Source organism: Choloepus didactylus, chromosome 4 (assembly GCF_015220235.1).
Source record: "Choloepus didactylus isolate mChoDid1 chromosome 4, mChoDid1.pri, whole genome shotgun sequence".
NCBI lineage: Eukaryota > Metazoa > Chordata > Mammalia > Pilosa > Megalonychidae > Choloepus > Choloepus didactylus.
This window is the reverse complement of record NC_051310.1, coordinates 129,482,342-129,505,599: the sequence shown is the minus strand read 5'-3', so window position 1 is coordinate 129,505,599 and position 23,258 is coordinate 129,482,342. Positions and strand designations below refer to the sequence as shown.

The 23,258-nt window shown below is 42.2% G+C and overlaps 1 protein-coding gene across 1 annotated transcript in view; it reads left to right on the top strand.

Moving 5' to 3' along the window:
• The first annotated feature begins 719 nt into the window (after positions 1-719).
• The window catches only part of GLDN (gliomedin), a 69,285-nt gene continuing 46,746 nt past the window's right edge, over positions 720-23,258 (top strand). Inside the window, exon 1 of the mRNA XM_037833976.1 lies at positions 720-1,250. Within this exon, the coding sequence (XP_037689904.1) occupies positions 888-1,250 (363 nt within the window). The 5' untranslated portion in view covers positions 720-887. The remainder of the gene's footprint in view (positions 1,251-23,258) is intronic.

The following is a 23,258-nucleotide window of genomic DNA, read 5'->3' as shown; positions in this document are numbered from 1 at the left end:
TGCAGAAACATATCCAGAACCATCTTGGATTTGCTCAAAATATCCCAGCTGGGTAGTGTCAGACTGGGGTTAGAATCTGGTCTCCTGATTCCCATTCTGGAGTTCATTTCTCATCATCCTACCCGTTCCCAGGGACAGTCCCATGAAAGATTTCTTGATCTGAGGAATCCTGGCAATTACCCTTCATGGATCACTCCTGCTTGCTAAGCAGGATTAGGTTTTTTCTGATTCTGGTGGGTGACCATTTTAACCTTCCAATGCCTACTGTCTCCCTTTCCCCATCCATCCCTTCCGTGGGAAAGATGCTTGGGATCTTCAGTGGCCACCTGGGGGCCCGCAGCCATGGGGAACCGTGACCGGCAGCCTGGGCTGGGCCCAGCAGTGGATCTCCCAGGGACAGCAGGTTCATGACTAGGCATCTGGGAATGAGGATAAGTTTCTCCAGAGAGGGCAGTGGGGGGTAAGGGAAGAGGAGGTGGTGGAATCCAGTGACTTCCAGGCCGTAAGAATTCCTACTCTTCCCCTCAGTCTGACCCTTGCTTTGCCCCCCGTCTGAGCAACACCTACAGGCAATGGAGCAGGAAAGGGAGGGAGAGGCGAGTTTGCTCCGCCGGGCACTGGGAGCGCCGGTCCTGCCCGCTTCCTCCCCGCCCCCCCCCCGCCCCCCCACTGCGGGCTGTCTCGACTTGCTCTTCATCCCCTCTCCGCCCGCCCGTCCCTCCGGGCTGCTCGGGCGCCACCACTCCTGTCCCCAACCCGCGCTGCCAGCCGGGCCAAAGGGCGGCGTGACTCACAGCGCTGCCAGCAGCCCACGGCTTGCCCGAGGCGTAAAAAGGCTGCCCGGGCAGGCGGCGGCCGAACCCTGCCCGGCCGGAGGAGCGCAGAACATGGTCCGAGGCGCGGAGCGGGTCCATGGCGACGTGGGCTGGGGGCTGCGCGGCACCCTGGCGGCGGTGGCGCTGCTCTCGGCGCTTAACGCGGCGGGCACGGTGTTCGCGCTGTGCCAGTGGCGCGGGCTGAGCGCGGCGCTGCGGGAGCTGGAGGCGCAGCGCGGCCGGGAGCAGCGCGAGGACAGCGCCGTGCGCGCCTTCCTGGCCGAGCTGAGCCGCTCGCCGCGCCGGGAGCCCGCGCCACCCCCGGACCTGGCCAGTGCGGCACGCAACAAGCGCAGCCATGGCGGGGAGCCCGCGCCGCACATACGTGCCGAGAGCCAGGACATGTTGATGATGATGACCTACTCCATGGTGCCGGTAGGCGGGGTCTCGGCTCCCCCTGGCGCCCCTGTCGGGGTGGGCGGCGGGAGGTTCTGACGCCCCCTTATCACCTGGCCAGGCAGCGAGGTATCTTGGACAGATAGCCCTGGGTATGAGCACGGCTGGATGACCTTGGCAAGCACCTTCGCACCCTGTGGTTGGTTTCCTCATCTGCTGAATGGAGGGAAAGTGGATCTGAAGAGGGTCTCTTCCACCTCTGACTGAGTCTGCAGGTAAATGAGAGGCATAGGCAGTGTTTTCAAGGCCCTTCCTAACTTTTGACACAAGTTTTTACCTCCTGGTGCTGCGCCATTTGCTTGTGACTGGGGTCATCTTAGAGGACGGAGGCCGCATTTCGGAAAGGGCTCAGGCTTTCTCAGTAAAGGCATTCTTTCCATGGCATGATCCAGTCGTCCGGCTTTTCACCTAACCTCCACTCCCACATGAGATTGCCGACCTAACTGTCTCACTTAGAGTGAAAATAATCAACCCTAATTTTACTGCCCACACAGGGCCTAGGTGCTGAGAAAGTTACTCCTGGGTCTGACGTGGTTCCAAATGGGAGAAATCATTATAATTTTTTTAATGCAACATCAAAGCTGAGATTTTTAATATGGGGCCTGAGGATTGGACTCCAGGCACGTGGGCCCTAGAGGAGTCTATGGAACTCCAGACATTACCAACATAATTTTGCGTGCATATATGAGCGCGTGAACGTGAATGTGCATGTTCACGCCCATCTGGGAAAAGTGTCCATTGCATTCAGAATCCACCACACGCCCCCAAAAACAGGTTAAGAAACATTACTCCAAAGAAAGTCTTTTAAAACAAAGCCTCAAAATCTTTTTTTCCAGTGTCAAGTTTCTGTGCTTTTGCCGATTTTAGCCATCTAATTGTTTAACAATTAAATTTAGGTCACATTTCAGTCACCAGTCCATTTCATTATCCCTTACAATTGCTATGGTTTTATTTTACTTTATAATTAAACTTCAGTTCTGTCACCTCAAGTCAAGTGTAAACCATACTTTAGAACTCTAGGTATTTGAAGATAAATCTACTTAAAGCTATTGTTATAGAAGCTTTTAAATATCTTTACATGGGCGGAAATGCTTTAAAAAACTACATGGAAGTACTACACACTTCAAACACATCTTTTGAGAGAGATCAAGTTTTCCATTCCAGGCTTCATTTTTACCCATGTTAGCTTTTAAAAATCTCGCCCCAAGCAAAAATTTCGAAAAGGACCAGTGTAAAATAAAGGGATCTCCTTAGGAGAATTCCCTCTTCCTCTCAATCTTGGCTGTCTATGGTGCAGTTTGAGGGTTCTTTGAAACCATCAAAGGGGGTGTATCTGAGCATCAAGTTTATATTTTTGATCCTGTTTTTATGGTAGGTGTTTATGTATTCAAATTTCAACCTATTCAGTCACTAAAAACAAGAGAATGCAAAGACTCAGTTCTGTGTAATCTGAAAGATAGATTTAACTTTAGGTGACCTGGCAGTGCCGCCGCTCACTTCTTCTGTGGCAGAGAGCAGAAACATCATGTTTGTCAGGCTGTGAAGCATTTGTAGATTATCACCAACTTATCTTCCACCTGCAGTGGTTATGTTTTGACCTTCTAAAGTCACAGAGGGGACTTCCATGCAGGCAAGGACAAAGTAGCTACCATGTTGCTGGCTTTTCTCTTGGGAGTAGGTCTCAAACTTTAGTAAACTTAGGGATCCTGTGGGGAGCACATTAAACTTGTAGATCCTGGGGCCCCACCCTCAGATCTACAGAATCATAATCTCCAAGGGTGGAGACCCAGAATCTGCTTTCTTTGCAAATCCCCTATCCACTCCCACTCCCTCCACACCTGTGCCCCTACTTTCCCATCCCCTGGTGATTTGATGCAAGTGGTCCAGGCACCACATTTTGGGAACCACTACTCTAAACCTCTGCTTCTCTAATTTTAATCTGCACATGAATCTCTGGAGGATCTTTTTCAAATGCAGGTTCTGATTCAGAAGGTCTAAGGTGGAATCTAAAATCCTGTATTTCTAACAAGCTCCAGCTGACACCCATGTCTCTGGTCTCGGGACCGCATTTTGAATAGCAAGATTCTAGAGCAATGGTTGCACATTGGAATCATCTGGGGAGCTTTAAAAATGACTGCTGCCTGGACTCCACCCCTAAAGGTTCTGAATTAATTGGTTTGGGGTGCAGCCCAGCATGAGGGTGTCCCGTCAGTCACCATCAGGAAGGACTTTGACATGCCTTCCTAAGAATGATCAGGTGCATTAAGCATCTCACCCTCACCCAGTCCTCTCGAAGGTTCTCCCTCAAGCACAGGAGCCAATTCTATTGCTGAAAAGCCTTTTACTTTACTCTTGTAATACTCTTGCATTCATACTGATGAATTTTTCTCATCTTTCCTCTGCTTTTCTCAGAACAGAGAACTATTCACAAGAGAAAACAATAAAACTAACTAAATAAATAAACCTTAGTTGGACACTTCTAGTAGAGAGTAATTAGGAGAGTTATATAGTGTACACCATGGAGGTAAGTGTGTGTTCTTCTTCCAATGGAGTCTATACTTTCCCTCTGCCCTTTTATATAGCACCAGAGTACATCTTGATTGAGGGTGAAATCAGAGGTCCCCACCCTGAGGCCCCAGGTCCTTAGAGAGCTAGAAAAGGAAAATAAGCTATATGCAAACTAATGCCAGCATTTCAAAAAAGGCTTCCAAAATGGTTCATTTATCTAAAATGAGCCTCCTCAAGCTAACGGACACATCAAGTTTCTGTGCTTTTGGCTGAAAGTAATCAGCTCAGCGTGGTAATTCTTGTTAGCACACTTTGACCAGAAGGTGGTTGGCAGCTGCAAATGACTTTGTTAAAAGGGCGAGAGAATTAATTATTACTTAAGTACAGTTAGTTTGGCACTGCCAGACACATTCAATCTTTAAAAGCAGGCGAGGGCTTTAGGGAGATGTCATGCAAGGGGCCCTGGGTGGGTGCCTGGAACCACTGAGCTAGACCAATAATGAACAGACATCTGGTGAGGTGTGGGGAAGAGAGAAAATTTAACCCATCTGCCATGAACTCCTGAAGGAATGATGACTTCTCTATTTAGTCTTTTTCTCCTGTCCCCTTTACTCTTCTCACTTCTTCCATAAGCTGTTCTCTCTCATCCCTCTTCATATCTCACCTTTATTGATATCTGGCAGCTTTATGATCCTACCTTTATGTACTCAACATCTGAGGCTGAGCACCCAGTAGTAGTTTCATAAATACATATCAAATTAAATACACAAAGGTGTATGAATATGTATTTGCAAGAATGCTTGTCTGTGGGAGATCTTACACATTTTGGGGCTTAGGACATTGTTCAGAATGTCCTAGGCTCCCCTCTAACGACAAAATCAATCTCACTATTTTAAAGCAGGGATTGCAAATTCAAATAGTTTATTTCAGGATGGCAAAGATAACTCATAAATGCTGAACAGGCATTTGACACAACTGAACATCTATCCTTGACTTTAAAAAATATGCAATAAAATGGGAATCAATGGATTCTTCCTTAACATTATAAAATACAATTTATGTATCTCAGCCCAAAATCAGATCTATACCTAATAGGGAAACCCTAGAGGTGTTTCCTACATCATTGTTAAGACAGGGATACCTCTATCACCTCTACTATTTCAGATTGTCCTAGAAAGATTGCCAGAGAAACTAGGCAAGGGAAAGAGGTCTAAAAATGTTAAAGGGCTAGGTGAAATTCTTACTATATTTACATTATATGATTATATACTAATCCTGAGAACCCATTGAAAACCTACTACAAAAAATGATTTAAAGAAATCAGATTTCCTATATCCAAACAACCCGTTGAAAGATATAATAGAAGAAAAGATGTGCAAAGCCTGTGGGTATATCTGTATCTTTCTCTTTTGTGTTAAGAACGAGAGGAGGGAATATTCTTGGAATCACAAAAGACACAAACAAATGGAAAGAATGAGCAGGATTTTGGATAGAGGACTTAACATTATAATGATGTTAAGTTATAACATGTTAGGTTACCATCCCTAAGCTAATTTATAAATTCAATAAAAACATAAAAATATCAATGCTTTTTTTTTCTGAAACTAAAGCTAATTCTAAAGTACATATGGAAAAAATAAAGAAGCACAAATAGCAATGAAAATTCTGAAAAACAAGAACAATGAGGAAGAACTAGCTCTACTGGATACTGAAATATAATTGAAGCCTGAGTAATTAAAACAGTATGGTATGTGAATATACAGACCAATGGAATAGAATAGAAAGTCCAGAAATAGTCCCAAATACGTATGGAAGTTTAGTACATGGTAAAGACTCACATCGAGGGGAAGAGATGGATTTAGTAAATGATGCTAAGACAATGGGCCAGCCCTCTGGAAAAAGGTAAAGTTGGATTTGTTTCTCATGATGTGGACCTTAATAAACTAAATGGATCAAATATGAAACTCTAAAATTACTAGAAGAAAATGAGTAAATCCATTTTTAATCTTGGAATGGGGAAGGCCTTTCCTGCAAGTTATAACTCAAAATCCAGAAGAAAAAAAAGAAAAAAGTTTAGCTACATTTAAAAAGTACACACAACAACAACAAACTTCTGTATGGCAAACAATAAAAACAAGCAAAAACACTATAAACAAAGGTAAAAGATAAATGACAAACTGGAAAAAAATATCACTGATACAGGGCTAGTCTTCCTAATATACAACGTGCTCTTAAAATTGATGATATAAACAAGAATCCAATAGGAAAATGGAACATACTCTTCTTTGGGAAAGAAGCAAATGTCTCTTAAACATAGGAAAATATCTCAATTGAAAAAAAATTACAACTACTTTAAAATGTAATTTTCACCTGTTAGAATAACAAAAATGCAAAAGTTTGATGACATACTCTGTTGGGGAAGCTGGAGGGAGATAGGCATGTTCATGAATGCATTTTAAAAGGCAAAATGGCACAACCCATATGGAAAGCATTGCCTAGAAAAAATACAAATACACTTACCCTTTGACCCTGCAACTTGTGGGAATTTACCCTGTATTAAAGACTTGCTTACTTATGAAATGACACACATATGTGATCATTCATTTCAGAATGTTTGTAAAAGCACAAGGATTTGTAAACAATCCATGCCCATCAGTAATAATAAACTGGTATATACACCTACTGGAATAAAAAAATAATGAAGAAACTCTGTACTGCTGTGAAATAATTCCTTGTACATATTCTAAGTGAAAAATGCAAGGCAAGTATTTTTGTGAAAAGAAGAGAGGGGAAATTAATGAAGAAACTAACAAAAGTGCTTACTTATGGAGGGTTAGGAAAGGGGATGGTGAGAATAAGGTGAGAATGAGCCTTCTCTCTGTGGAGTTTCTTGCATTGGTTTGACTTGTGAGCCAGATAACTGCAGTATTCTTTTTAATGTGAGTGAGAAGGTCCATAGGCACAAGGTGATGTGCCAACTACCACTGACCCCAGGGTGGGGAGACAATAAGGCATGGTAGGGACTATGCCAACCTGAAGTTCATATGCCCTTGTCTAAAGAGGAAGCTCTAGCTGATTGTTGGCATGTCAGAATGTGAGCTCAGTGTGCCTGATCTTTTGATTTTTGAAAAGAAGCCCCAAATCTCACTTTTTTTGTGAAATATGGCAACAATTCAAACAATTTTTAAATATAGCAACAATTCAAAAAATTTTTTATTGACTGACAATGTGTTGGCCAAACACTACCCTTATTGTGGGGCCATATAGGGACTTACCAGTCACGAGTCTGTAGCAATCTCATCTTATATTCACAAGTGGTTTTGAACAAAAACCACGTTATTTAGCTTGCTCATTCCCCTCTTTTATTTACCAGCCTGGTTCTGAAAGGATAGTAGCAATTGTGTCATTGTTGTTATTGTTGGTTGAGATGGAGGTGATCTTTTGCATTTGGGTTGGTTTGGATTTTGTTTTGTTTTGCTTTACTTTGTTTTTTGCTTTTTCTAAAAATCAATTCCATCTTCAGTGGATGGAGATTTCCCGTCGCTGAGGCTTTTCAAAAGCATGTGTTGCCAATTCTGAGGGTAGTTCCCAAAGAGGAGATTCCAGCTGTGTTAAGCAGTAACACATTATTATAATATAGCTATTATTGTACTAACAGCTTTTCATGATAACTGCTGTGAGGTACACTCATATGGATCTATACATTCTATTATTTATTGAGGAAAAAAATCACATTACCTATTGTCACAGTTCCTATTTTCATGGATATTACCTCTCCTTGAAGGCCCTGAAATGACTATCAGAATTCACCTCCCTTCCCCAGCCCCCATCCTGAGTGATTTCCAATGGTGTTTAAGAGGGGAGATTTAGACCAGGGGTCGGCCAGTTACAGCCTGTGAGCCAAAGCCAGTCCCTCACCTGTTTTTGCACATTTTTAAATGGTTGGAAGAAAAATCAAAAGAAGAATGATATTTCATGTGACATGACAAGTATTTGAAATTCCAATTTCAGTAACCATAAAATTGTACTGGCACACAGCCAAGCTCATTTTGGTTAGATATTGTCTATGGCTGCTTTTGCACAACAGCACAATTGAGTAGTTACCACTCAACTCCATTGCCCTCAATGTCTAAAATATTTCCTGTCTGGCCCTTTATGGAAAAAGCTTGCCAATCCTTGGTTTAGACCATGGTCCACTGGTACAGCACTAGGATTGTTCTTTGGAAAGCCCAAGCTACTACATCAGGGTTGTTCCTGCCTTGGGTTAACTCTGGGTTCTAAGATCTCCCCAGGGCGACTGGATCCAGGCCAGAGCAGATCTGAGAGTGGTTCCCCATGAGAGGAACCCTGTAGGGCTGAGCCAGGCCCTCAAGCCTTGCTCCATCCTAGGCCAGCCTGTCATATCAAGGACAGTCAGTGTTAGGACAGCTTTTAACCAGCCGTTTACCCCACATCTAGCCTTGATTCAAATTCCATATGTTCCTTTTGATTGAAAAGGAGAGATTTTTACCCCCTTCAGGTCCTGCAGCATGAAGCTGGCTCTGAGGAGAGATAGGAGGCCTGATGCAGCAGGCCAGATAAAGACAGGGCAGCCGAAGTCATAAACCCAGACTCAGAGCCTGGGAAGGAGGTCTCCGTGGCCTTCTTCATAGCAGCATGGGAATGTGTGCAATGGGAAGTCAAAGCTGTAGACTCTGTACAAACCTGACACTGTCTGATTTGTTTGCATGTCAGAAGCCATTTCCAGGTATCAGTTAAGGGTAAAGAGAGAACTTGAAACTAAGATTGTGTCTAGAGTCAGTACAGTGAGCACACACGTAAACCTGTCTCATATCTGTGGTAATGATCATGCAGTGAGGAAGATAGGAAAGGGCTGGCCCTTTACCTACATCCTTCAGACAGTGTCTTCATCCAGTGCATAGTTTGAATACATTCCATGTAGACATATATTTGTCATGACTCTGTATGGACATATGTAAGAACCAAATGGGTCAAGACTGAGCATCTGGACCCATGTGAACAGGGCAGCTTTGTTGACCAAATAAATGACAATAAACTATTTGGACCTGCTCCCAGATCCTGAGCCATTAAAAAGCCACTAGTCCCTTTTGAGCCAAAGCAGTAGAGTTGACAGCTGCAGGAACAAACCTGCCCAGACTTTACAGTCTGAGCAGGACAGAGACTTCCTGGGGGCTCGTGAATTGTTCACTCTTGTCTTTGTCTCCGCTGCTTCCCTGCCTTTCCTTCAACCTTCACTGCCACTTTGCCAAGGATAACATGGGTTTTTTTCCTCTTTGGCACTCAAAGCCACATGCCTCCCTGAAAAATGCTTCTGTACTCTGGGAGGCACTGAACCCCACATCATTTAGTGGCACTGCCAAAGTGGCCACAGACTGAGCGATCCTTAGGCCAGCCCTCTCTAGATGAGTTCCAAAACAACTTCTCAGATCAAGGGTGCTCCAACACCAACAAGGGGTGGTTCATCTCCCCCAATTCCCTTGTCCCAGGATCTCCCTGTGGCTGGCCCAGGCTCATCTCCACGTGGAGCTACTGCCCTTTCAATTTTTGTGGCTTACACTGGGTTGAGGAGTGTCTTCCCAAAATTCCTGTCCACCTGACACCTATAAATGTGACCCTGCCTGGAAAATACAGTATTTGCAGATGCAATCAGGTTAAGATGAGGTCATACTGGATGAGGTCATGCCCCTAATGACTGGTTTCTTTATAAGAAGGAAATTGGGACATAATGAAATACAGGAAGAAGGCCATATGGAGACAGAGGCAGAGACTGGAGTTATGCTGCACAAGCAAGGAATGCCAAGTAGCCAAGGATTGGCAGCAACCACCAGAAGCTAGGAAGAAGAAAGGAAGGATTCTTTCCTAGGGCCTTCAGAGGGAGCAAGGGCTGCTGACACCTTGATTTCAGGTCTCTAGCCTCTAAAACTGCGATAAATAAATTTCAGTTGTTCTAAGCCATCCAGTTTATTGTGTTTGTTACAGCATCCCTAGGAAACTAATACCTGGCTCCTCCCCTTAACTCAAGCAGCCTGATCTTTTTTCTTCATTATTACATTCTCAGGCAAATTCTCTCTCTCTGATTCTTCCCTGCAATATGTTATGGTGGGAGCAGGGTGGACTCAGGAGTCAGACAAACTGACATCCTGGTTCCACAGCTTAACTGATGGGTGGCGCTGGGCGAGTCTCTTAAAATCTCCAACCCTCAGTTTCTCTTTTGCAAAATGTACTTACTTCATAGGATTGTTAGGATGTTAAATGAGATAATATAGGTAAAGTACAGTGCCGGGTCGATCAGGTTCTCAATAAGTGTTCACTGTTGCTGCTATGAAGATTAACCACTGTTTACTTTCCATTAGCCCCATGCACCTAGCATCTTGTTTCTGGTTTTACACTTCAGCTCCAGTTCTTTCAGGGTGCCAAGTTGTCTGTTCATCTGTCCTTCTATCAGCGGTTGCTTTGGAATAATATTCGGCCCCTTGAAACCTACTCTGGCATCACACACTAACCTAAATCATCTTGTCATTGACAACAAAACAGAGTTACTACCCTTGACGTGGGAGCAGCTTCTTCAGCAGTTCAGGATTCCCCGGATCCCCGCCACTTCTGCAGGGCCACTGGTGATGAAGTTTGACACCCACTGAAAGGCAGACATTTTCACCTCCTTTCTGAGTGACTCAGCTATTGTTAACTTCCCCTGATTCCCGATGATGGCAAGCAGTCCTGAAAAAAATTTGGATGCTTTTATCTGGAAATTGAGATACAGTTGAGTGGAAGGTAAAGTTAAAAAAAAAAAAAAAAAAAAAAAAAAAACTTCTAAGAAAGGAAAATTTAGTTTTATGGTCTTGTATTCTCCTGGATATGGCTACTTATGTGGAGACTATTAGAACAGTCCTTGGATTCCATAAAAACACACTTATCTGATTGAGAAAAAAAAGACATTCTTTTATTCTTTACATTCCTCACAACTCCCCCCCTCCCCACCCCCTTTTCACTACCAAAAAAGAAATCCTTGGCCTAATCCAGTTGACATTCAAGCTTAATTTACATGCATTTTATCTACAGATGAAAGGTCATGTTGTGTGAAACAAGCTGAAGCTTTGAGGTTGCATTTCAGCTACAAAGGGAGCATTTTTCAGCCCATTAGTTGCTTTTATGTAGATCTTTGGATTTTAACAGCTCCATATTTTAAATAGATATAATTTACTTCTAGCTTAACTAAAGTTCAAGGTACAGTTGTCTTTGCTGAAAGACAGAGTTAAAATAACAAGACCACCTAAATGTAATTTGTGGAGTTTGTTCTGAATGCAATAGAGTGATCTCTTCATTGCCACTCGGAAAAAATTTCTTGTGCTCACCAACTTCTGGGAATGTGAAGGCCCTGACTAAGCTATATTTAAAAAACAAACAAACAAACAAACAAAAACTTTTAAATACTTTACAGTTGTACAATGGTAATGAGTTATCCACATTCTGGATAACTGTAGACATGCTAAAATGATGAGCGGCAACCACAGAATAATTTCCCAGGTCTTAGTGACTTAGCGCATAGTACACGAGTTTTCTCTAGAAGATGGGAAATGCCCTCTCCCTATAGGCAACACTTGAAGACCTTAGAATCAATCACTCTGAACAGGAGACCTTTACAGTGAGTTGGGTGACAGGCATCAGAACAGTCAAGAGAGAGAAAATTGTCTCAAACTAGGGTAATGAAAGAAGGTATCATGGAGGAGACAAAACTTGAAATGGGCAATGCAGTATTGGTGAGATTTGGGCAGGCAGGATGGTGAGTCATTTCCAGTGTAGGTAAGCATTTGTGCCATGGTCTAGGGACTGAAATTAAAGTGGTGGGTTCCAAGAAGAGCAAGAATCCAGGCCCACCTGCCTGGGAAAGCTTGTGTTGGCTAGGTTAGAGAGAGGCTTGAATTTCCACTTTTGAGAAGGTAGAAGTGAATCTGCTGGGTAATTGGGAGCCACTGTAGGCCCTTTACCACAGGAGATAATGAAGAATGGTTTCACAGGAGGACAAATCTGGTGGTGCAAATGCAGGAAAGACTGAAGTGGGAGATGCTAGAGGCCAGAAGAAAGTTAGGAGGTTATTGCGTTAGTCCAGGCAAGACAGGATTCATGTTTGGCTAAGGTGATGGCATTAGGAATGGAGAGGAAGGGATATACCCCAGAAATATCAAGAGCAATATCAAGAATGAGTTGAAGTTGGCAATTGAGTGGATACAAGAGAAGAAAATGAAAGGAGCCACCTGGATCAGGTCCATTTAACACTGAGAAGGATGATGGTATCATGGACAGAAATGAAGAAACCCAGAAATGGACTGGGTTAGAAATGAGGAGGCTGAGTTTGTTTGGGGACTGAATATAAGATGAAAAGAGAGAAGGAAAGAGGGAGGGAAAACTGAGAAATAAAGAAAATTTTAGGAAGGGAAAACATCCTCCTTCCAAGGAGAACTCGGCCTTCTCCATGAGAGAGGTCTTTCCAAATCTAAAAAGTAAAAGGCAGATTCCAAAATGACTTCAGCCTTTGTAATGGTTAAAGACTTGGGCGCTGGAATCAGACCATGCTTATTCCTGGCTCCCCTATTAGCTGAGGGACCTCTCTCTATCTCATTCCCTCAGCCTTAAAAAGGTGTTGATAATAATGTCTACCTTAAGGGTAATCATAAGGATTCAGTTAGATAAACCCATGTAAAGTCCTTAGCATAGTGCCTAGAATGTAATATGTTAGCTTATCATTAATGTTATGTCCAAATACTCCCTTTCTATGCTTCAAGGAATTTTGATGTTTTGTAATAAAAAGGTTTTGGAGATAGAAGCAACAGAAATTTCCAGAGAGAGGGCAGATTCCAGGATGCCTCTAAAGCTTGGAATCTTGGGATGACTGGGGCAACAGACCAACCTCTAGAAAGAATGCTGTTTCTCAGGTAGTTGTTTAACTAGTTAATGGGTCCAAAAGAAGTTAATTATATTAAGCATGAATTGCAAATATTTGATGTCATATTTGTATTCATTTTGCCCAGTGTGAACCCATGCATTCACTCTTTTATCTACTATATCTTTTTGAAGCTCATAGGAACAGCACACCTGTCAGATGAATGGTCCCACCCAGCCAGTATTCAGATGCTAACATAAAAACTTGTTTGCTGGGTGAGCATCTCACTTGCCCCTAAGGATCTCATCCAGATGTTTTCTGGAGTAACCACTTACATATATTCTGTGGGCTGGGGGAAGAGGTCTGTGAACACGGCGCAGGTTGACAAAACATCTTCACAAATGTTTTGCTATGTACAAAGATTGCCACAGGGCAGAGTTTGGAGATAATGGTTTAATTCCTTGTCTATTCCCCCAACTTTGGACAAGTTACTTAACTGTGTTTTATGCACACTTTTTTTATGACCAAAGGGTTAGGATAAAAATGCTTAGATAAAAATCAGAAATTATCTGAAGATGCTTGTTGAAGGGAACAATGTGAGCCCCAAATATTGTTATTAACAGTTAGTGAAAGATTATTCCAGCAGCACTCCTGCTTCAGAAAACTCCATTAGAGGCCTGTGGGAGACAAGTGATTCTCAGTTCACTTCAAAACACTCATCTCTTCTTACCCTAACTCCTTCTGCACTTCTTTGTCTGTATCACACCACTATAACTTTGTTTGTGCACAGCTTTGTCTCTAATTTGTCACCTTTTATCATCTTGTGTCTTTAAATGTATCTCACAGTTCTATATACTGTGCCTCCAGTGTGGTATTTGGCAAATACACAACTCAACAAGTGCGAATATAAACTAAGGTATCTGCCAGTTTCGGGCCCTGGTTTCTTGCTATGTGTGGGGTTACGGAAGTAAACAAGATATTCACTGCCTCCCCCGTCAAATGCTTACAGTTGGAGGGGAACAAACAAGTAAACAGGCAGTGGCACAAATGCTGTGACGGGGGAAGTGTGGGTGCCAGCGTGCCGTGGGCCACACAGGAGCCCCTCCCAACTGGAGACCTCAGGAGTCACTTTCTGGGAAGCTCTGACTGGGGTGATACAGGCCATGAGAAAATAACTGTAGGAGTTTTTGTAACATATTTCTGATTGTTAAATTAACATGTTTAAATTCACCCAGTATTGTAAGTTGGAAAATATAGAAAAGTCTACATAATAATAAATAATTTTAAAATGACGTTTTGCAATTTAATAAATTAATGTCTCTTGGTAACTTATGGTGACTTATGGAGAAGTTACCCTGTGAGCCTCTTTTTTTAAAAAACTGCTGAAGAATCATCAAAAAACAAAACAAAACAGAACAAAAATGTATATCCCTGCCCCATCCTCACTGAGAGACTTTGTTCCCAAGGCTGCAAGGAGTTAACAGCTTTCTTGGGGGTTTCTGTGAGGGAGAAAAAAAGAGTGAGAAAAGTTGCCATACTTGGAAAATGCTGGAAATGGGCCCTCGTCTTTGATGGTAAGGGGTAGAACTGAAAGTGGGGTGGGGACTGTCTGCATCAAAATAATCTGGGAGCATCTCTTTAAAATGCTGATTTCTGGGTCCCACAATTGTTACTGGAGTTTGAGCCTGGGAATCTCTATGTGAATTTCTCTCAAGGTGATTCTCATTATACCCTAAGATCGGAGAATCACAAACCTGAAATTGAGCCAGATTGGGCAGGAGGAGGGATTAGAGTCTGAGTAGTTCGTGGTTTAAAAGAGTAGGGCCCGGCCCCAGGCTGCGTTAGATCCCGACACCATGAGGGGCAGCAAGCGTTTGCGTATGGTGAGGTTGAATATTTTTTCATGTTTATTGGTGATTTAAATTTTTTTTATTGTGTAAGAATTGTCCCTTCATGTTGCCATTTTTAAATTGGGTTTGTTTTTTTTTTTAATCTTTTTCTTACTAATACATTAAGTGCTCTTTATATAGGAAAGTAGCTTTTTAGGCATTACACACATTGCAATATTTTCCCCTTAATAACAATTATAAGGGTTATTGAACCTTACAATGTTCCAAGTGCTACGCTAAGAGCTTTTATGTGTATATGTCAAAAAGGTCCTTATCCTGATGAAAAGCCTGTGAGTTAGTCACTATTATTATTATTCCATTTTACAGACGAGGTGACTGAGGCTTAGAGAAGTGAGGCATCTATGCTAGGTCGCACGGCCAGTGGGTGAAGGAACTGGATTTCAGACCAAGCTGTGTTTGACTCTCAAACCTGTGCTCTTTACACTGTACATTTCTGCTTTGGTAGTTTTCTGCTTTTTAATTCATGGGATTTTTTTTGGGGGTGGGGGGTGGGGGGTGGGGGGGTGGACACTGAAAAGCTTTCTTTTTCACGTAGCCAAATTTACCAAGCCTTTTATTTATGGTTTCTTCGGTTTCTTTCATGTTCGAGATGCTCTTCCCTACCTCGGTATCTCAGAGATAAATATCTGCCTATATTTTTCTCATAATTACATACCATTTTGTTCAAAAGTTATGCAACAGAATAACTTTAAAACAAAATGATATGTAAAAATGTGTGTGTTTAAAATGCAGAGATAGAAAGAACCTGTCCCCTTTAGGAAACAATGGGCCAGAATAAGTTGTAAAATTGCAGGGCTTCAAAATAGGCAATTCATTATGAAATAACTACTGAAAAATAAAATATGAGCAAGGATTTGAGATTAGTAACTTGATGTGTAGCTTTTTAAAAAGTGACTGAGGGAGCATCATCTCTGGATCAGATGCAGCCTTTAACCTGATAGAACATCAGATTGTCTCCACATGTGTCAGTTTCCCACCTGGGGAAGAAAGACCGCAGCACAGGGCCCACCCCGGGCCGTGAGGAGGCGGCCTCCTTTGAGAGTGGCCAAGCATTTCTGGTTCCAGAGCTGGGTTGGCCAGTAAGTGTGAGCAGAAGGAAGCCTTGCTGCCAGTGGCTCTCAACTAACCAGGCAACAGGAGAAAAAGCAAAAAGGACTTCCTTTTCCAAGTGGCAGTCTGCTTGAACTGAAGACAGGACAGGGCTGAGAACCTGGGGCCTGTGGAAGCCTGTGGGGCCTCAGGGGAGAGAAGGGAAACGCTCAGGAAGCAGGTTATAGGGACCAATGATGGCTTCTGGGTTAAGGCACTTACCAACTTGTACCTATTTCTATAAATCCTACTCTGTAGTTTGAATTCGATAGATGAACCAAACCAGTAATTAGAATTTGGTTAAATATCTTTATGAAAATAAATATGAAGAGATGACTTTCCAGAAAGCAGAATCAGGTGATTTATGTTGTCATCATGACCAGATATGCTTATATAACACTAGAAAATGCATATAAAGTTCTTTTTTTCTTCCTCATACTTTGAAAAATCTCATTTGATCTTTTTTTTAAAAAAATTAGAGAAGTTGTGGGTTTATAGAACAATCATGCATAAAAAACAGCATTCTCATATATCACACTATTATTAACAATTTGCATTGTTGTGGAACATTTGTTACAACTGATGAAAGCACATTTTTATACTAGAACTATTAATTATAGTTTGTAGTTTAACTTGTAAGAACTCCCCATGCAACCCTCACAGTGCACCTGGGGAAAGTGGGTCACTTTTCCTGTCTTGTGTGTGCATCAGGAGATTGAGGTTCAGAGAGGCTGGGGACTCGTCCTGGGTCCTGCTGCAGTCAATAAGGAGGAGAAAGAAAGTCCCAGGTCCTCGATCGCACCCTGCCAAACCTACCCAGCCTCCTGTTTCATCTGGTGTCAGGTCCTGAAGAAGGTTCCATATTCTAATAAAATTCACACAAGATGTTGCCTAAGGTCCTGATCTCAGCTGAAAGTAATTTTGCCAGAGATACTGGAATGAGGGTGTTGGTTGGAACTGCCTCTTCGAGCTGAGAGAGTTGAGGAGTCCTGAGCCAAGCCCAAACTGCTTTAGCTTCCGTAACCTCCACAGCCTTTGTGCGCAAGCAGGGCTGGCCAATCCAGCAGGGATGGACTTCAAACCAACACTCGTTGATGATTTTTTTGGCATTTAATTACAGAGGCTAGGCAGTGACTGAGGCAGGGCGAGGAGGCTGCCCTCAGTCACCAGCAATTCAACTCAGCTCTGCGGACCCCGTTCAGTAAAACTAAATGCCTTAGAGACAGATAGCATGACCCGGCTCCTTAGAGACAGATAGCATGACCCGGCTCCACCCCCATCCTGATCTATTTAGGCGAGTAGGTAGGTCTGGCAGATACCATGTTTTTCCACCCATGGCATTGCATTTTCAGTGATGTTTTAGCTTCCTTTATGGATCAGCGCCCTGGCATCTGTGTGGCTGACCCAACACTACACGGCCCTGGGTACAGAGCCCTGTGCAGACTTGATACCGAGATAGGTTTGTGTGGTGTTGCCCTGCAGCAAATGGCACACCCGTGGTTTCTGGGTTTGTTGTGATATTGATGTGGGCATGAGGGAGAGAGCCATGTGTCCAATACCCTAACTAGATAATTCTGGAGCCTCCAAGGTCCTGTTTCCTAAGGGAAACAAAGTTATCCTAAGCAAACAGTGCAAAGAGAAATAGGTAACCACATGCCAGATTATTAGTTCACATGAATGTTACTGCCAGTCAGAAGGGAATAAGGTCATTGATTGATGAGCACATTCTTCTCCCAGTGGGTGAGTAATCAATAATCCAGCACCTCTTGAGTAACTGCAATGTGCTTAGTGCCATTCTAATGCTGGGAAAGGGAATGGATGAGTGAATGGGGCAAACAGAAATGGGTGAAGTCCTGCCCGACAGAGCTTGGTGGAGAAGCCAGAGCAATGCATGGGAAAGTGAGCAAACAACTGGCCACCCCCCGAATGGGGCTGGGTTCCCAGCGGGGCAACCAGTGAGAATTACGGTGTTTGGGGAAGGCAAGGCAGGATTCAGCTGGGCTCTGAAGATCCCAGGTGGGGTGAATCAACAGGAGCACAGGACCCTCAAGAGTGGATGTGGGGTGACAGAAGATGGCAAGGGCGTGCTCACATCAGCTGATAAATGCTTGACATCGGGGGTTCCAGTGACCCTCCTGTAGTGCTTAGAAGGAGCTCATGCCACAGGATTTCACTGTTGTGCCTCAGAAGCAACCTACCTCCTACAAGTCAAACCCATGGCCTTGCTGGAGTTTACAGATTGTCCTCACCACTTCTTAGCCCCAGTGTGAATTCCTGCCTTCCACAGGGATGAGTCCAGGGTCTCAGACCCCAGCTTCAGGCCCCCATGAGGGATTCCTGGGACATCTGTGGTCTGACCCTCCAGCAATGAGCAACTGGGTTACTGCATTCATACCCCATTTCTCTAGTCCAAGGAATCTCAGTCAATGGCAGGCTGATTTTCAGCTCCCTGGGGCTTTGTCTAACAGATTATTTGCATGCACATAATAAGAGCAATTTGCATAATTAAGGGGAGTCATAAGAGCATTCAATTGTCTAAGCTGGAATTTAAGTTACAAAATAGGTCAGATCTGGAAGGTGACATAGAATTTAAACAGTATTCCAGCTATCAAACCAGAGGCTGTACTTCGGGTACTTTGGAGAAATCATGACAGGGCACATTGTTTTAGCAACCTGTTGGTGACAAAGGACAGGTTGCTCTCCTACTTTTTCATGAATTAGTCCTGAAAATGAAAGGTGAGAGGAAGGTTTTGGGTTCAGATGTGCAGTGGCAGGCCACCACATTTAGCTCTATTCATTCTGATGACAAGGAAACATTTTCTATTAAACCTTTCATTTTTGCAAAGAAAAGACTCACTTGAAATTGACACATTTTCAACAAGCAAAAATCTAATATTCTGTTCATATGCAAAGTAAACTAAAGCAAAAACAAGCTTTTCAAGCTGAATTCAGACAATTATATTTGCAAAGGAATTTGCAGTATGAGAAGGTGTAGATGATGGGAAATAGCACTCAGTTCTGGAAGCCAGCTGGGCAAGCCTGGGCCAGCTGCTTCCCTGGCTTTCTCTGGCTACAGTTTTCTCATCCTTCCCCCTCTCACTCAAGGGCCACTGAGCATCCCTCTCAATCCCCACACCTCTCTCCTGTGGAGCCAGCAGGACTCTGAAGAGCAGAATTTGCAAATCTGTCTAGTCAAACCCTCTCATTTTACAGTTAAGAGACTAAGGCCAACCCTACCTCATTTCACCCAGAGCAAGTCCATTTTCATTTGTTTTATATTCTGGGGTTTGGCAATTTATTTGGGGGGAAAAAGGTCTATGGCTAATGAACAATTTGAAAATTACTGAACTAGACAACTGTTCTAGTTCATTTTATGTTCACTTGTCTAGAAGCAACAGAGATCACTCAAAGTTCTTTCAGGAGATGGGGTCATTGAGGGCATGCAGATTCCCAGGACAAGCCTAGTCTCTAGGCCCATCACTTGGGTTCACATATCACTCGTTCTCTTCTCCCTCTCTGAATTACTGAAAACATGGCAAAGTAAAAATCACCCATTAACCCAATGTGTCTTTTAAAGCTATATAAACTAAGAAGTGAAATCCCCTTCCCCTTTTTATCCCCTGGTCTTGGTCTCCAGGGGAAAAATAATCTCATTTAATGGTTTGGTTCATTTGTCTTCCAACTATTCTCTTTGCCTCTATAGATCTTTCTAGACAGTCTTTTTCAAACAAAAAATTGTATTGTGATATGTACTTGGGCTGCACCTTGCTTTTATCACTTAACAGTATGACAAGGCGATCTTTCCAGATTTGTACAGATAAATCTACCTCGTTCTTTTTTTTTTAAATGCAGTTTTATTGAAATATATTAACACAACATATAACCCATTCAAACTCTACTGACTCACAGTATCATCATACAGTTGTGCATTCATCACCACAATAAATTTTAGAACATTCTTATTACTCAAGAAAAAGAAATAAAACTAAAAAGAAAACCCAAAACATCCCATACCCCTTATCCGCCCCCCCATTGTTTTTTTAACAGTTTTATTCACAAACCATACAATCCATCCTAAGTGTACTATCAGTGACTCTTGGTATAATCAAATAGTTATGCATATACCACTACACTTAATTTCTCATTTCTTCCAAAGAAAAAAACATTCCAAAGAAAAAGAACATTCTCATTTCTTCCAAAGAAAAAAATCTCATACCCCTTATATCCCCCTATTATTGATATTTAGCTTTGGTATAGTGCCTTTGTTACAATTAATGCAAAAATATTACAATGTTATTGTTAATTATAGACCTTAGTTTATATTAATTTTATTTCTCCCATATACCACCCTATTATTAACACCTTGTAATAGTGACTTATGTTTATTCTAGTTCATGTAAGAACTTTTGATATTTATACAATTAACCACCATCATTGATCACTCTAGATTTCGCTAAGTTATTGTTCCAACCCAGCTTTTGGAGGGCTTGGGTTAGGGCAGCCACAAGACCAAAGAACACACCAGGCACAGTCAGACATAAGTTTTATTAGGACTTACGAATAGGCGAGGGTCCCCAGTGGCGACCCTAGGAGGAAAATGGAATTAACACTCCACAAAGGCAGGGAGTGCAAAGGGCAGCTTAGAAGGGTTGAGGACAAAGACATTCCATAGAGTAGGAGAACAGAGTTTCAGCAGAGTCTCACGGCAGAGGGATCTAGAGGTTTGTTATCAATAGTAATCAGGGAGGGAAGTTTTAATGCTTTGTTTAGGATACCATCTGTACATTCTTTCTCCCCCGAGGAGGTCTGAACACCTTAAACTTCTGTCCCAGTCATGCAGGCTGCTACATGCTATGGGGCCTTATTCTCCATTAGGGAGGGGGTGCCTGGGTTCTGGGTCCCCACAGTTATACACTCCCAGTTTCTACACTCTAGCTTTCCTTCTGTGACGTACATGATTCTATCCTTCCTCTTTCAATCATACTCATACTCAGCTTTGTTAATTACACTTACAGTATTGTGCTACCTTCACACAGTATTGTGCTATCCATTTCTGAACCTTTACAATCATCCTTATTGAACATTCTGTACTCCTTAAACATCGATTGCCCAATTTCTGCCCTCTTTCTATCTTTTGATAGTCTATGCTTTCGACTTTAACTCTCAGAGTTTGCTCATTATAGTTAGTCCATATTAGTGAGGCCATACAATATTTGTCCTTTTGTTTCTGGCTAATTTCAGTCAAAATAATGTCCTCAAAGTTCATTCACATCATTGCATGACTCACTACTTTATGCCTTTTTGCAGTCATACCATATTTCATTGTAAGTATACACCACAGTTTGCCCTTCTGCTCATCAGTAACTGGACCCTTGGGCTGCCTCCATCCATTGGCAATTGTGAATAGTGCTGCCGTATACATCAGTGTGCAAATGTCTATTCATGTCCCTGCTTTCAGATCTTTCAAGTATATACCTAATAATGGGATTTCTAGATAATATGGAGATTTGATTCTTAGCTCCCTGACGAGGTCACATTTGGGCTGAGACCTCAGTGAAGCCAACCAGGTGAAGATGTGGGGCACAGTGTACAAGGCATGGCAAAGACCCATGGGGGAGGCCAGTGTGGCTGGAGCAGAGCAAACAAGGGAAGCATGGTGGGAAAGGGCTCTGATGGGAACAGGGCACATCAAGGACTGGATCCCGCCTGTCACCTCCAGGACAATGTGTTCTAAGGCCCCTTCCAGCTCCAACATTCTCAAATCCTAGATCAAGATTTACGATGCCCTCTGTGCCAAGAGTGACGCTTTAATTTGACACTCTAGATTGTGTGGCCTTCAATTTTGAATTTTTGTGTTTTCATCCAAATTCTTAATCACTATTCTCAGGGGAAAAAAAGTTTCTGACTTTCTTATTGCTACACCTTTTCATACCATATGTTTCATCTCAATACAATCTTATATAGCTCAAATTTGTTAGAAGACTATTCCCAGGTGAAATTAGCACAATTTACTGATAAATATCTAAATGGACATTCAACATATAAAGGAAACGAAAACTCCTTCTTCTTAATTTTTACAGAAAGCTGCTCCTGACCCAGACCAGTAATGAGCATCAAAGAGAAAGGCTGATTTTCTCTATTGATACTTCTTTTGTTTCAAACTATACCTTTTGTTATGATCCTGCAGGCACCAAATGAAGCATTGTGGAGTCTTTTCAAGTTCTCTCAATGGACAATTACACATTTTTTAAGACAATAAATTTTGTTCATAGTGCAGCTGATTACATTCATTTATGAAAATGACTAAAAACAGTGAATCAAAATTTTTTCAGTCAGGTTATGTTAAGATAATCATCAGTGCCATTATAGAAAGTGCAATGGCCCTAGAATCAAAAAATCTGGAGTTGAGCCCAGCTCTTCCACTTGTAAGCTGTGTGACCTTGAACAGATAATGTCATCCTTCTAAGCCTTTATTTTCTTACTTTTGTAAGAGGTAGAATAATACTGCCCAATACACTTCAGCTCAGAAAGTTGTTGGGGTGGGGAGGGAAGGATGTGGTCATGGGGGCACATGGGATAGTTCCAAGCTTGGAAAGTATTGGTAAGATTCTCGTTCTTAAGCTGAGGGGTGGAATATGTGTGTTTGTTTTATTATTAATCTTTAAACTGGTCTTACATAGCTTATATATTGTAGTATGTATATTTTCACAGTGAATTTCTGAAGCAATAAATAAATACCTGTTAACATACTTGATAAAAAGTAAATAGAGCACAAGTTTTCTCCTGGATCTCATAGCAAACAGAATAAACCTTCATAGAAGACAAAATATTTTTTCTCTCAGATCAAAACACATTCTTTTAAAAAATAGTTTAATTGAAAGGGTAATCAGTGAAAGTTTTTAACAAGACCAAAGGGCATATCATACTTTCTCCCTGGCACTCCACTTCCCCTCACTCCAAGTTTTTTGGGTCTCTCCAAAAATATTCTGAGCGTTTACATGCATGTGTGCGTCTACCACTTTTTTACATGAATGGAAGAATTTTACGCTGCATGTACTTTTCATTTTTCTTGAGACCTGTCAGTATCAACCCTTAAGGATTTAAATTCATTCTTTTTCACAGCTCCTTAGTGTTTCATTATATGGATATGCATAATTTTAAAATCAAATCTCACTGACAGGTTGTTTCTAGTTTTTGCTCTTGTCCATATTTCTGCTCACAACCATCTTCATACTTACATCTTCTCACATATATATGAGGCTGTCTCATATCCCAAAGTGTAATTGATGGATCAAATGGTAGATCCATTTAACTTTTAGTAGATACCATCAAATTGCCCCCCCAAAAAGGCCAGGTGTTCCTTACACTTACATCAACAGTATATGGCAGGGCCCTGTTTCATAAACCCTCATGGTAATGTATCCTGTCAGTCTTTTTATTTGCAAATCCAAGAGGTGAAATAGTATTTTCATTGTTTATTTCTTTAACTCAAGTGTAGATGAGCCACTCCTTTTGCTCTAAAACTTCCTGTTTGGGTCCTTTGCCCAGTTTTCCTTTGAGCTGTTGTTCCTTTATTTATGC